Consider the following 15,001-nt stretch of genomic DNA (forward strand, 5'->3'; position numbering starts at 1 on the left):
GTCTCACCTCGTATTTTAGTTTACGCAATATAATGACCCAATTAATTATAATCGATGACGTGTCCCCTTTACCATCGTCGATGCGCAACATTTACACGTCCCATCCGCAAATTGGGTGTCAATCTGCGGGCACGAATTCCCCAGGGTTCCGCCAATGAGATTAATCTCAATATAGGGAATTTTCTCACACTCGTGCTTGCACGCTGGAACGTTCGGTCTCGAACGCTCCAATTCATCGGTCGCACGTCGAACTTCGCGCGACACGCAGTGGTGGGGCCTGGCGAAACATTCGTCTTCTCCTGGAAAAAGAGAGAGAAAAAAAGTTGCAAGGAGTTCCGTCTTCTGCTACCTGCGAGTGACGATGGTAGATCGTCGTTGAAGCAATGACGACGTCTCGGCATTCCCCGCTGTCGTGCAACCGTAGCCTCGTCGTCGCGGTTCTGCTGCTGTGCCACGTATCGTGGCACGCGTCGCGCTGCGAGGAGACGGTTAACCTCAAAAGCGACAATGTCACCGACATTAAGAGCACGTTCGCGGTGACGGACGGCCCGGCCGTGTCGAACGTCACTTCGCTCCCGGAATCATCCAGCACGCGGGCGGCGAATATCAGCGCGACGACGAGCACCGTTCCGCGTAACAGCTCGAACGTTAGCCCGACTTCGACCACCCTGAAACCACCAGCACCGTCCGCGAGTACAGCGCGTCCCGAGAATGTCGCAAGCGAGCAGACGACCGAGAAGATCACCGGCACGTCGCCGAGCCCGGTCGGCGACAGAAACATCACCGGCGCGCCGGACGTCCCGGCAGTGTCGCCGCAGACCCCGGACGCCAGCAATACGACCAACACGAGCACCACCACCGTCGCCCCGGCCGAGCCGGTTCTACCCGACAAAGGCTCCGCGGAGGAGGAACACAACAGCTCGATGTCGATATTCTTCGTACTGTGCGTGCTCGCGCTGGGTATACTGCTGATACACCTGATGCTGCACATGAACTTCCAGTACCTACCCGAGTCGGTGGTGATAGTCGTCCTGGGCGCTCTGATCGGCATGATCATAAACCTCATGTCGCATCAGAACATAGCGAATTGGCGGAAGGAGGAGGCCTTCTCGCCGACCGCCTTCTTCCTCGTCCTCCTACCGCCCATCATATTCGAGTCGGGCTACAATCTGCACAAGGGGAACTTCTTCCAGAACATCGGCAGTATCATGGTATTCGCCATATTCGGCACAGCGATCTCGGCGTTCGTCATCGGCGCCGGGATCTACCTGCTCGGCCTGGCTCAAGTGGCGTACAAGCTCAGCTTCGTCGAGAGCTTTGCGTTCGGGTCCCTGATATCGGCGGTGGACCCGGTCGCCACCGTGGCGATTTTTCACGCGTTGGACGTCGACCCGGTTCTCAACATGCTCGTCTTCGGGGAGTCGATTCTGAACGACGCCATCTCCATCGTACTGACGACCTCCGTCCTGGAGTCGAACAACGCCACGACCACCAGCGAGGCGATCATACTCGGCTTGAATCGATTTTGCCTGATGTTCTTCGCGTCGGCGGGAATCGGCGTGGTCTTCGCGCTGATAAGCGCGCTTCTGCTGAAGCACGTCGACCTCAGGAAGAATCCGTCCTTGGAGTTCGGCATTATGTTGGTGTTCACGTACGCCCCGTACGTTCTGGCGGAAGGCATACAGCTGTCAGGTAAACGCGTTTCTAACGATTGGTCTTCGTTCCCTTCGGCTGAACCGGCTATGCTTGTCCGAGGACTACGTTTTCGCGTGGCCAGTTCAGCTGAAATGCTACGGACCGAATTATGCAAAGGCTGCGTTCAGCGAACGCAATGGTTGAGTAAGCGACTTTCGAAAGATGGTTGAGATCGACAGACTAGCTTATCCACGCATCAGTCGTGGATAATTGTTACTCAACGGTTGCACCACTGTTGCGTGCTTCGGAAGCAATGATTTAGGAATGATGCGTGACTGCGACAGTCGAGAAATCAACGTAGCTCATTTCTCACGTCTCGCTTCACTGCCCGCAGGAATCATGGCGATCTTGTTCAACGGAATAGTCATGTCGCACTATACGCATTTCAACTTGTCGACGGTCACGCAGATCACGATGCAGCAAACGATGCGAACGTTGGCCTTCATAGCTGAGACCTGTGTCTTCGCTTACTTGGGACTGGCGATATTTAGCTTCAGACACAGGGTAAGTGTATTTGCCCCGTACACCATAGATCTGTCCTTTTTCATTGAACTAGTGTATATTTGTAAAATTTCAAAAGAGACGTACAGTTGAGACTTGCCGGTGAAGAAAGAGAAGAAGAGAACTAATGCGAGAACTAGTGCAGCCAATTCGATGAAAAGAATAGACCTCGTATATCTGGTGATTACATATCCTTTCATCATCTCCCTTCCTTCTCAACAGGTCGAACCAGCGTTGGTCGTTTGGTCCTTAATCTTGTGCCTGATCGGAAGAGCCGCGAACATCTTCCCGCTGGCGTTACTCGTTAATCGCTTCCGCGAGCACCAGATCACCAGGAAAATGATGTTTATCATGTGGTTCAGCGGTTTGCGCGGCGCGATATCGTACGCGTTATCGCTCCACTTAAACTTCAGTGACGAAACACGCCACGTTATTATAACGACGACCCTCATCATCGTATTGTTCACGACCTTGATATTCGGCGGCTCCACCATGCCCCTGTTGAAGTTCCTGAGAGCCGAAAAGAAGCAGAAAAGCAGCAGGAGGAAGAAGAAGGATAAGGAAGTTTCATTGAGCAAAACCAGAGAATGGGTAATCGGATACTTTTGCCTTACAGCGCAATTAATTAAAGGGCTACGTGAAAATCGGCTCGAAAAACTCCCGATGTTCGAATTTCTCTGCCGGCCACATTATTGACTTTATGAAGATTAAGTCCTTTTGCAGGATGATTCTCCATGCTTTTATTTACATATCATATGAAGTCGAGATAATCCAGTCTTTATTGTATAACTGATTTTTTTCATATTAATTTTTGATAAAGTCATTAACGTTTGAAGTCAAAAGTTCGGATTTTTCGCCAAAAATCCCTCCTCATTTCGTTTATAAAGAAAGCTGTAATAAATATCAAAAAATCCTACGAAAAAGGCTGGATAATCTTATTAAGAATATTTATACAAATATTATGGCTAAATCGGCTCAATAATTCCCGAGATATTTTGGGTCACCGATTGGCGATGACGAGCCACGAAAGCAGTAACGTAAGCAGTAACAACAGCGTTACATATCAACTTTTTCTAGTGGGCTTCGTGTAGTATGTAAATAAAAGTACGAAGAATCGTCCTTCAAAAGGACGTCTTCATAAAGCTAATAATGTGATCAGCAGGAAAATTCAAACTTCGAGCGTTTTTCGAGGCTTATACGTAGCTCCTTGATAAGACATGTATGTGTGTTTATCCTTATATTTATTATATATTATATTATCAATATTATTTTATATCACTTATTATATATATATTTATGTTAGATATTTATGATAATCATATTTATGACTATTACATTTCACATTTTTTTTACGCGTATATTATTTTGTAGGGACAAACTATAGATTCGGAACACTTGTCGGAACTAACGGAGGAAGAGATGGAGGTGTCCTTCCTGCAGTCGCGGATTCGCGGCTTCGCCAGGTGGGATCTGAAGTTCTTCATTCCGTTCTTCACGAGGCGTTTCACGCAGCAGGAGCTGAAGGATTGCAAGTCACAGATGACGGATCTGACGAATCAGTGGTACCAGGCCATCAGGATCAGTCCGATGGACTCGGACGACGAAGCAACCACGGCGTCCACCGCGCAGCTAAATCTCAACGTCTGCGGGTCAGCCAGGGAGCAAACGAACGGCAAGGAGAAGACCGGTCGTCCCAGTCACGGGTCTATATTAAGTATTTAATTGATTTTGTGTGCGACGTGTGTTTAAATGTATGCTGGACAACGTGCTTTCAACTACATTGCCTCTGTAAATGGGTGTATATAAGTATATTTATTAATATCAGTATTAGATCTGTAATACGGACACACACACACACACACACACACACACACACACACACACACACACACACACACACACACACACACACCTTTTATACACATATACACCTTTCTAAGGACGAGAATATATTTTATTTTTGTTAAAGCTGCGAACATTGCTCCGGCGGATTGATGATGGAGAACTTCTACACAATTCTCTGTATTCATTACGCGAACAATCATACAGTATTTTTCTGATTTTGATTCGCTTATTGCCTGATCTATTTTGATTAATTACACATATATATATTTGTACTATTTATTTGTGATTATATGCTTCATTAGTGTATTTTTCATGGTCTGTGAGTAACCATACGAAAAAAGGAAAACGGAGAAACAGAGAGTTTGTGAGCCTTGCCAGTTTGTGCAGAAAATTTATACACAGCTACACCCAGTGAGATTTTACCTCTAAGATCTTACATAGCTTACATCTCATTTTCGTATTATTTATTTATTTCTTCTTGCTTCACTAATCTTTATATACATCTACACAATTGTATCTATAACCATCATTGTATACATTGTTAAGGTATTAGCTTATATGGCAAACAGCAGTGTATTGTCCGAGACGCTTGCTTGATTCAAAAGCAGCTTGGCGACGGTGATGGGCAGTAAAATCGATTTCGTCGGGGTCGTAAAGTATTAACGGAAGTGCTATTAATTTACAGAACTGAGGAGGATTCGTCCGACTAAAGACCAACTTGCCCCCATTAGTATTACGGATTACGTTTACCGTGCTGTTAATGTAATCCGTGTAATTTTCCTTTAATTACACAGTACACACATTTGGTGAGCGGACGGAGGAGATTATTTAATATGATCTGGTACTTTCTCATATTGGTATTAGACATATGTACAGATAGACAAATTTCTACTTAATCTTGTTACGTATACAAAGTGCACGATTCACTGTAACGATTGCCTCGAGGCTTCTTCAATGGTCGTGCTTGCGCTGTCGAGTTATCGGGAATTATTCATAATATTCACCAAGCATCATCGTGGGAATCATTACGATGAATACCCTGTATATTATTTTTTATCATATGAAAGGGTGATATTAAGTGCAAACAACGAAATTTGTTACGGTAACACAATGATGATAAAACACACAATATTGTATTTGAATTTAGTATTTAAACGACCATGTAATATAATAATTATTATTTATGTAAGTGATAAGATTCAGGCGAGCTCTACGAGTTACCAATAGTATTTAGCAAATTGATGTGAATGCTTTATATCTTAATTTTTTAACGACGCAGATAATAGATTGAGGTTCAACATTTAATTATTGAACTTGTTACTTCTCTTATACAAGATTGTTTAATTGCACTAACGTCGCAAAAAGGATTGCCTTTTTACGTTATTGCAATGCCATTGGAACAATATTTAATTATATATTTAATTTGTATCGTCTCTTATCGTCAGTATGTTTTATCTGTATATATAAGTGACTTTGAAAATAATACAAACAATTAAGATCGAACGAACAATCAGCAGAGTGTGAAAATAGACGCCAAAACGATCTGATTTTAAACTATTTAATTACCTGCGATGACTTTGTTGCGAAAAGGAAACGTCTCATTTGTTGTCGGACACTCGTATAAGCCTGTGTTTCCATATCATATCGTTCTTGGGAGGATGTATGACTGCGTTATCACGTTTCCTTGGGACCGAGCGTTTAACCCGTACCCGTATAATTTTCACAGTTAGACATATATCAGCCCACGAAAAATATTTACGAGCACTGTGTATGGTCACTGTAATCGAGCGGTGTGTATAACAGGTATGGCATTCGGCAGACAATATATAAGAATTGTACGACGAATACCACAAAGTACACACACACACACACACACACATATAATCCCACTTTTCATTCAATATTATCTCCAAATATATCTGAAAGAAACATAAAAAAAAGTATACTGTATGTTACACTTTGTATGACCGCAGCTCGGTAATCATCCAGGGACAATAAAGGTGATACACAAATTTGTGATATACAGAATAAAAAGCACATTACGATTCTCGTAATTGATTCCAGTTCTGCCACTCTCCTTCCTCGGAGTGTAGATGAAGCGTATGCGACGAATGAAAGGAAAGAAGAATACTGTGATTGGTTTATTTTGTTGCGAATTTATTTCTTATATTATATATATATATAATATATATATTATATATATATATATATATTATATATATCGATCTCGGGAGGTGGGTACATGGTTGTCCTGTGTATGCGTGTGTGTATGTGTGTGTTTATTACTTTACTTATTTTTTTTGCGGCACGGCACATAACGGAGGCAGCGTCTAAACATCAAATCCATTTATTCGTTCGGTTCGTTAACGCTATTTTATGTTCTAGAGCATTGTTAACGCCTTGCATGGTCGTACATCGAGCGACTGGAGCACAAGAGACGTTAATGTATGATACATCAGCGGTTACATTGTTCGGTGTTCTTGAGTCTTCCTTCCAACGGCGTCGTGTCTCATACAGGTATTTCGTATGCGCGACTTTGTACGATATACATCCGGGCAAATGAATGAATGAATTAACGCCCCGGGGGGAGAAAAAACGATTGTACATGAATTTTGTCCCTACGTGTCCCTGTATAATCATATACGTCTCGCGTCTACGAAATGCTGTCGAATACAATTTAATATAATTAAAGTAAACGCTTACGTTTATGGCCGCCCCCGATGTAAACAACTGAATCATTATTTCTTCCGTTTTTCATTCAACAGTATTTTTATTTCGTGTGGATATATATAATTATATATTATGAGCCATATAGTAGCGATATAGAGATAAAATTAATATACAAATCGCGTATATATATAATTATATATAATTTTGTATGATTATACACAAACATTTTCCCGGGGCATCTCGGAATTTATGGGGGAGGTTGGGGGGGGAGGAAGATCTCAAATATGAAAAATTAACAGATTCTGGGACTGTGAGCGACTCGCTACAAAATTGGCGAATATATTAGAACTATTGAACTCCTTCGCGCAACGATTTCTATATACATTAAGGAGCTTGAGAAGCTTGGTTATATAGACGTGATCCGCGTGCAATCGCAGGAGATCCTGTTATCCGGTTTCTCTGACGATCTCCGACGCGCGAGTACGTAGAATCCCTTCACGATTACTTGGAAATCTCTGTAATACGTATTTTGTTTTTCTCCCCATGCTCGCATATTCTATATTTTTCCTGAGTGATCAGACGATTCGTCTTCTATTTGCGTAAAATGAGTATAATCATACTAACTAATTCCGATTCACCGGAAAACTCATCCTTACGTGCGTTACGCTTTGTACGGACACGCTAGAAACGAAATTTCGTGCGCTTTTATCATTCCATAATGGAAGGCTCGGCAAATCAATTCTTCAAGATAATGGGGTTCAAAGAGAGTCAATTTCCGCCTTATTCGGCAGAACGTTTATTTCACAACTGTTGAAAGCTTTTCGTGCTGAGATTGAATTAGTTTTCTAAACATAGAACAGCTGTTACAACTTAAAATATACCTAGATTGACTGAAATGCTAAACATAGTGTGCAAACATTTAATGCATGCTTTTACAATAGACTACAACATGTTTAAAATATGCTTGTTTTAAGAAATATTCATTTATTACACCATAACTTCAATCAAAGTATTGACTTCTTATTACTACAATAATTCCGAATTAATTGTCCTCTCTTTCGGGCAAAGTAAACGGCAATATTTATGATAGAATATCGCTGCAATTTTCACGGCGTCAGTTGATCTTTTATATACCGACGAAATGCTTGTACGAGGACGCATCTTAACGTAATAATTAATTATGCTAGTCACCATTGCAGACAATATACCGAAATATGTCTATCTGGGTACACTTTTGTTTCAATAAGCTTGTCTTTTATATGATATGCGCTGAAGCGGATCTAAACTTGGGACCAAAAGGACGCGACTATTGATATTATTAAATATTTATTGCGAAATACAATTGGCCCAGATAGACAAAAATGCTGAATGTAGTATGCAACACATTTAATGTATGCTTTATGATGCAACAGCACAACATTCTTGAAACATGCTTGTTTTTATTACCACCATAATTTTCATCCAAGTATTGACTTCTTATTGCTACAATAATTCCAGATTAATCGCGCTCTCTTCCGGGCGAGATAAGCAGCGATATTTGTCGCATCAGAGTATCGCCGGGATTCCACGTCATCAGACGATCTCTCATATACCGACCAAAATGCTTGTTGCACGAGGACGCATCTTAACGTACTTATGCTAGTTATGATGCAGACAATACGTACCGAAATATGTCTATCTGTGGGCTCTTATTTGCCTGTATTCTCTACTCGATTACAGATCACGAGAGCCTTGATACTCCTTATTAAGAGCCGTAACAGTTTCAACAGTTGCGAAACAAACGTTGTTCTGCCGGACGCGGTCAGTGCCTACGACGACCGAGAATTTCACTTCCTCGCGCGGGAGATGAGTTCGCGTCGTACCAAAAACTCCTTACCGGTCTCGTAACTTCCAAGTTCGCGTGCGAGTCGCGTTTTCCCAATCGAAATTGCGAGCAACGATAACGGTCCAGTCGCGCTTGCCCTTCGCGTTTCCCTCCTCGTCTCTTTCACGGAGAAAGTAAATTATTTGTTGATACAGTGACAGCAAAATAAATGTATCCGGACAGCGGAATGATTTGTTAAGAGTATTCATTGCTATTTGTTATGGATATAGCAAAATAATCTGGTTATGCCAGCTAAATTTGATTATTGTCGCAACGACCTTTTGCTACGACGGCTAAATTATTTTTTCCGTGTAACAAATTTCTTTGTTATCACTATTAACAATTTGCTGTTCTAGCAAAATTTGTGTTCTCTCTCTCTCTCTCTCTCTACTTTGTCGCGACACTTCGAAGTTACAATTGCGGGAAAGAGCGGATATTCCGAACCTCGCGGAGGTCCACCGAGGTGATTCCCGGTCGATCACGATCACGGTCCGGTCGTTTCGTCGTGGTTCACCGGGGAAGATTTCGCGACGACACACGTGTGTACGCCGGGCGCGTACGATGCCTCCTCCTCCCGGCTTCCCGTTTTCGCATACCAACGTACACGCGACTCGTGCGTGGCGCGATCAGGCGGCTAAGTCGATCGAGCGGACTTGATCTCTCCAGTCCTCTCGCGATTCGATCGCCGGCCGACGATGCTGTGTGTGTGTGTATGTGTGTGTGTGTACGTGTGTATGTACGTGTATGCATGTGACAAAGGGCATATTTTTATCGCGCTAATCTGGGATATTGTCTAAGAGCGCAGCGAAACGCTCGCCGCTTCTTTCCCTGTCCCGATGCTCCAGTCGTTTTTCTCGCACACGTCATCCGGGCTAAGTTCGAACGATCACTCGCATGTTTCCCGTTTCGGCTCGGTGAATTTCTAAAAATGATCGTCACGTATCGGGCGCCTACATACGCCTCCTCTATCGACATAGTTACACTCTTATTAAACGCGTTCCTCGCCAGCCGGCGGGTCCTCGGACTACTCGCCGGCGAGCGAGCGAGCGAGCGATCGGCTAAGCATGCAAAGTTTTTTTAATGACTCTCTCTCTCTCTCTTTTCTAACGCTACGACCAATACGACTATGTACCAATCAGTGAGATGATGATGATGATGATAATAATAATAACGTTTTATCATATGCTATGCAACTTCGCGCGACCAAGCGGTGCTCCGTCGTTTTCCCGGACCCTTTCGACCCGCCTCGCGTAGTCGTTATACATTTTCTTCTCTCTCTCTCTCTCTCTCTCTCCCTTTTCTTTTTTAACGTACGCTGATCCAACGATCCCCAATCACCGATCGTGGATTCTTGGAAGTACGCGCTCTTCTAAAAATGTGCAAAACCCCGCGCGGGTTTACTCGCAGTATTTACAATATCTCGCACGTTACGACTTACACGTAATAAAAGTGTTGGTGTTTCTTTTTTTTTCCTCTTCTGTTCTTTTTTGTGTGCGTAACGAAGCTTCTCTCCTCTTCTCTCTCCTCGTCGAGCGTCCGAGACAGAGAGAGAGTTGTTTCCCGTCGTCGTCGTTTTCCTCCTCTTCTTCTTCTTCGTGGTTGCGCGACTCGGTAATTCCGATCGCTTGAGATCAAAAGAGGAGATCACGCGATCCTTCCGACGTGCCGCATGCGTCCGCATGACTTCCGCTCGCTCCTCGTCTTCAAGGCCACCACCACCACCACCATCACCACCGTCCTCGGCATTCGTATTCGATTCGCGTGTGCGCGCGCGCGGCTTCGACGACGCCCGCTCGATACTCGCACCGTTGCTCGTCCTTGCGGACAGCGGATTCTCGCGACGCTACGTCTCGGCGACGATTATAATGAGGCGTGCGTCCGACGAGAGTCCGCACGGTAGAATTTCGCCGGGCGAGGCCCGTCGTCCCGGCGTCGTGCGATCGCACGCACATCATCGCCTTGGAATCAAGCGCCGGCCGAAGTCGGCCGGCTTGACGCGCAAAGGCACGGCGCCGACGCTAACGCTGCAATTCTAAACGAAATCGCGAGACTCGTAACTTATTCTCGCAGTAACGACTCGTGAGAACTTGCCTGTGCGGAACTGTAATTCTACGATGCTGTCGCATCGCGAGACATACAAACCGTTCTTTTTCAAACGTATTTAAGGTTTCATCAATCGTATTATATACGTTTCAAGAACGCGCGTGAAACTGAGTGCCAAGTATCTACGATTTCTCGTTAATCTTACGGCTAGCGAGATTTTAGTAAGTAAGTCATGAGTATTGTGGACAATCTTTCGGTAACTGCCGGGAAATATGAATGAGGAATTTTTCAACTGCGCGCGAAACTTGATAATTAGCATGCGTGCTTCATGTTGAAAATAATCGGAACAAGGCCCGCGGATCTTGCTTTACGCGCAACTCTCAAATGACAAGTTATACTCATCTGAAATTAATCACACTCGTCGTAATCATGAACGTGTGACGATGAACGATATACAGTCGTCAGTATAGAATTGCAGTTTTAATAAAACTGTAATGCCTGTTTCTACCGTCATGATTAAAATCTAATCGACATTTAACTCAACTCAATCGCCAATTAACGGGACTGATTAATACAATTGGTTGATTCCGTCGAGTTAATTGTTATATATATATTGATTATATTTAAACCATGATGGCGGAAACGAACATAAGTCCGATTGTCACGATTGCTTCGTAAGCTACGATTTCACGATTTACTCATAAACTTGCTTAGAATGGCAGCATCAGACCGCAAGTATGCTTATCCGGTCGCTCTCCGATCCTAAAGTATATATAATTCACAAGTGTTAACGCATCGCATCGGACCAACGCTCTCTCTCTCTCTCTCTCTCTCTCTCTCTCTCTCTCGTCGATCGCGACCGGCATACCGAATTGAATAAATCTCGGTTTCGCTCGTCGATACGACGTTTAGAATCTGCCGATTGGAACACGAGTCCCTGACGATGCTTCGTAATTGGGTCCCTGTATTATACACCGTTTCCTCTTTCAATCGATCGTCTCTTTTCGATCATTCTTCGCGAATCTTACATGTGTCATTATGCGCGAGAAATATCTATCGCAAGAAAAAAGAAAACGGAGCGCTTCGAGGCTGCTTGTCTCTCTCTCTTTCTCTCTCACTCTCTCTTTCTCTCCCTCTCTCTCTTTTCTATCTATTTCGCACAAATAAAATTATCCGCTCGAGAGCCGGAGGGGGAGGGGATATATCTCGTACATCAACAGCTATACACAGTTTACTGTTATTGTTTGTTAATTTCCTCCTAACTATCTTAACGCCAAGCAGCGAGTCACACCTACGTAAGAGTTATCGTTCTATGTATATATATATTCATGTATTTATGTATATATGTATATATATATATATATGTATATATTTATATGTATAGAGCACTAGAGATATTAATATATATATGTATTGTACATATGATATATTAATACGAGATATATCGTTATCTATATATGGTCACAGTATGAACGACGATCTCTAGACGCGACGACGGAATCGCAACGGTCGTTGAAATCCGCAGACACGATGTGTGTTGAGCCTCGATATTGATCTAACGACGATCTATCGGCGCGCGATCTCGATGCCTAAGCTCGCTCGTCGTCCAACAAAGCCGATTTAATTCTAGCAAATGCGAATCTGATCCGCGTTTAATCATCGAAGCGTACGACTCTAATTAACACAATCCCGCTGAGCTCACACAGGGATGTATTACGACAGTGGAAACACGCGAATATGTTCTCTCTCTCTCTCTCTCTCTCTCTCTCTCTCTCTCTCTCTCTCTTTCTATCGTCATCTGTAATATTTAATGCGTGTCCTCTTGGGTTTTCGATGCAGTTCGCGAGTACTTTGAGAAACGGTGTTAGGTTGAACTTATCATCCCTTTCTCTTGTCAATTCAGTTGTATTCAGAAGGCTTCTCAGCAAGCAAGGAACGTTAAATCAATCTTTTGAAACATTGATTTTATGTTGGACTTTATAAACATTTTGACATAATTATATAAATATTTTTAAATTGTCGCTTGATATTTCGAAATATTAAAATCATTGTGTAGAAACATTATTTTTTAATGTTTGGATCAAATATTGTTAACAATGACGTATGTAACATTGAGGACTACATATTTGAAAACGTCATATGTTATAAAAATATTGTAATGTTACGTTAATGATTTCTTGCTTACTGTGTCCATTAATGCTGTCCTATTTCCTAGGCAATCTGGTAACACTGAAAATTTCCAATTAGACGCATTATTCTCGAATATTCATGCACCACGACTGCTGCTTTGGAGGAGCATCGTTGCCAATTCATCAAATTATCAATGATAATTCGTCGTGACGCACGGATATTAGCACATAACGCTCCTAATTGGAAATTTGCGATGTCTCTGTGTTTAGGGAATCAGATAGCATTAGTAGAGTCTTCTGTTCTGTCTACAGTTACAGGATCCTCCGTCATTTGCCTGCAGCATCGTGCTTAACTTAATCGAGCTCACCGGGATAATTATCTTAACCGTTCGATCCGCAACGACTCGAACGGATCCGCGGAAAATTTCAGAGATCTCTCTGCGCAGTTTCCCGAGAGACTAATACGCGAGTTCCTAATTGATCTTTACAAGCGACGTTACGAGCTGGAGGGATCAAGCGAGGACGGCCGGGGCGAAGGCTCGACGTTGCTTCGATCTCGGCGGCGCCTTTTCTATTACGAGTAACGAGGAACACTAACGGGCTGTGTCGAATCGAACGGTGGTTTTAATGCGATCGCTGCCATTATTCTGCCGCAGCGACGGATTTCACTGGCCGTATATCCCGTGAGAAAGCGACATCGCGCGATATTACCCGCTAAAGACTTTTTTTTCAGCTACATGTTACTGTACAGACTCACGTCACGATCGCCGTCGTCGGAGACCACATCGGAGAGAGATTCACCGGAAAGAGCGCAATTGCAAGGGGGGGAACAACGCAGGACGATGGACGATCGTATTACGAAGTAAAAGCGCGCGTCGGGTCCGCTTGCCGGGATAAAGTCGCGCACAGTACAAACATCATCGTTTCCTCCGTGCCCGATGTACTAATCGTGGCGCGAGTGAAGGAGGCACTTTTTTTTCGAATTTCTCGCGTCGTCGAATCGTACGAATAGCCGTATTGCTTGTTTCCCCGTTTAATCGTGAAGTTCGGGGCACCGGGTGTATCCGATTTTTTAGTTACTGCCAATCGTCAAGGAACGAACTTCCGCGACAGGTCCGCCGAGGCTTGCGTTCGGCAGATCTGCGTACGGTGGAGGATCGTTCCGGGAATTGTTCTTTGTTTTTTTTTCTTTTTTTCGTTGCGAATCAATTCTGCTTGGATGCCGCCCGGGTAGCGTCCGCGAATACAAATGGAAATTACAGCACAAAACAGACTCCGTAAGACGCGTCAAATTTAATAAATTAAAAGTTGCATCCGTGTACATGATAATCGTCGTATGTATGTGTGTGTGTTTTTAAATATCCGCACAGTAATTAAATAAAAACATTGCTAGTTAAAGAATGATCGAAAATAAAATAAATAAGAAAAAAAAAATGCAAGGGATGTGTTAAAATAGATCATAACGCTATGTATTTCACGAGAGTATTTTCCTCCTTTGTTATCCGGAAGAATGATACCGCAGTAAGAATGATAAAACACCCGTACACCGTGTGTGTGTGTGTGTGTGTGTGATGGTTTTTTCCTTTTTTTTTTCTTCCACGCACGCATCTCCGCAGTTCGCTCGGGAAACGTTTTTCACGCTTTTCCATACTTTTCTCTTTCCCTTCTTGCGAGACGACCGTAGAATTGGCAGGCGAAGCGAAACAGAACATTCTGTGGGAAGCATGAATCGAACTCGACTCTCGTCGACCGCGCGCGCGCGACGTAGTCGAGGATATCCGGTGGAACGTACTGCTTCGCTTTTTTTCCCCCCCCGTTTTATAAAATATAGAAGACGATTATTATCGGCAGAGAGCTCAGTAGTCAGTCAGTGTGTTCGAAGTAAACGGGTTCGCATATGAAACACAACGTTACTCACGTATTACGATTGGTTTTTTTTTTGTTTGTTTTTCCTCTCATTTACCGGGACCACTTATATTCGCGGTATAGAATACTCTCCTCCTCTTCCTCCTCCTCCTTTATAATTGTACATTATATATACGGTGTTCGTGTGAGTGACGTAAACGTAGTTTTCAACAAATGGAAAATTGTTCATCACTGTATATTGATATCGCGGGGCACGATGGAACGAGACAAATTTGTAATAATAATGTGAATCGCATGATATATATCGCGTACAATGATGCCTGGCATTATCGCCGAAAGTATGTGTGTGTGTGTGTGTGTGTGTGTGTGTGTGTGTGTGTGTGTGTGT

General features: G+C 43.4%; 1 protein-coding gene across 2 annotated transcripts; it reads left to right on the forward strand.

The window, feature by feature from the left end:
- The first annotated feature begins 226 nt into the window (after nucleotides 1-226).
- LOC106750928 (sodium/hydrogen exchanger 8) lies at nucleotides 227-9,737 on the forward strand. Of its 2 annotated transcripts, none has more exons than XM_014631585.1 (5): nucleotides 227-1,692; nucleotides 2,030-2,199; nucleotides 2,419-2,787; nucleotides 3,568-3,906; nucleotides 4,727-9,737. In XM_014631585.1, exons 1-5 carry the CDS (start codon nucleotides 384-386, stop codon nucleotides 4,730-4,732), a joined length of 2,193 nt encoding a protein of 730 aa, XP_014487071.1. In that variant the 5' UTR covers nucleotides 227-383; the 3' UTR covers nucleotides 4,733-9,737. The 2 variants fall into 2 exon arrangements, with proteins under 2 accessions (XP_014487071.1, XP_014487070.1); XM_014631584.1 differs by having other exon boundaries at nucleotides 3,568-3,899.
- The last annotated feature ends 5,264 nt before the right edge of the window (nucleotides 9,738-15,001 follow it).

This window comes from Dinoponera quadriceps, unplaced genomic scaffold, assembly GCF_001313825.1.
Source record: "Dinoponera quadriceps isolate SergipeBrazil2010 unplaced genomic scaffold, ASM131382v1 scaffold4681, whole genome shotgun sequence".
Taxonomy (NCBI): domain Eukaryota; kingdom Metazoa; phylum Arthropoda; class Insecta; order Hymenoptera; family Formicidae; genus Dinoponera; species Dinoponera quadriceps.

Excerpts from the sequence above, each read along its gene's own strand:
- LOC106750928 (XM_014631584.1), top strand. The coding sequence starts at position 384 with ATGACGACGTCTCGGCATTCCCCGCTGTCGTGCAACCGTAGCCTCGTC. Across the intron at positions 2,788-3,567 it reads TGAGCAAAACCAGAGAATGG|GGACAAACTATAGATTCGGA; the intron begins GTAATCGGATAC and ends ATTATTTTGTAG. Across the intron at positions 3,900-4,726 it reads ACCGGTCGTCCCAGTCACGG|AACTGAGGAGGATTCGTCCG; the intron begins GTCTATATTAAG and ends ATTAATTTACAG.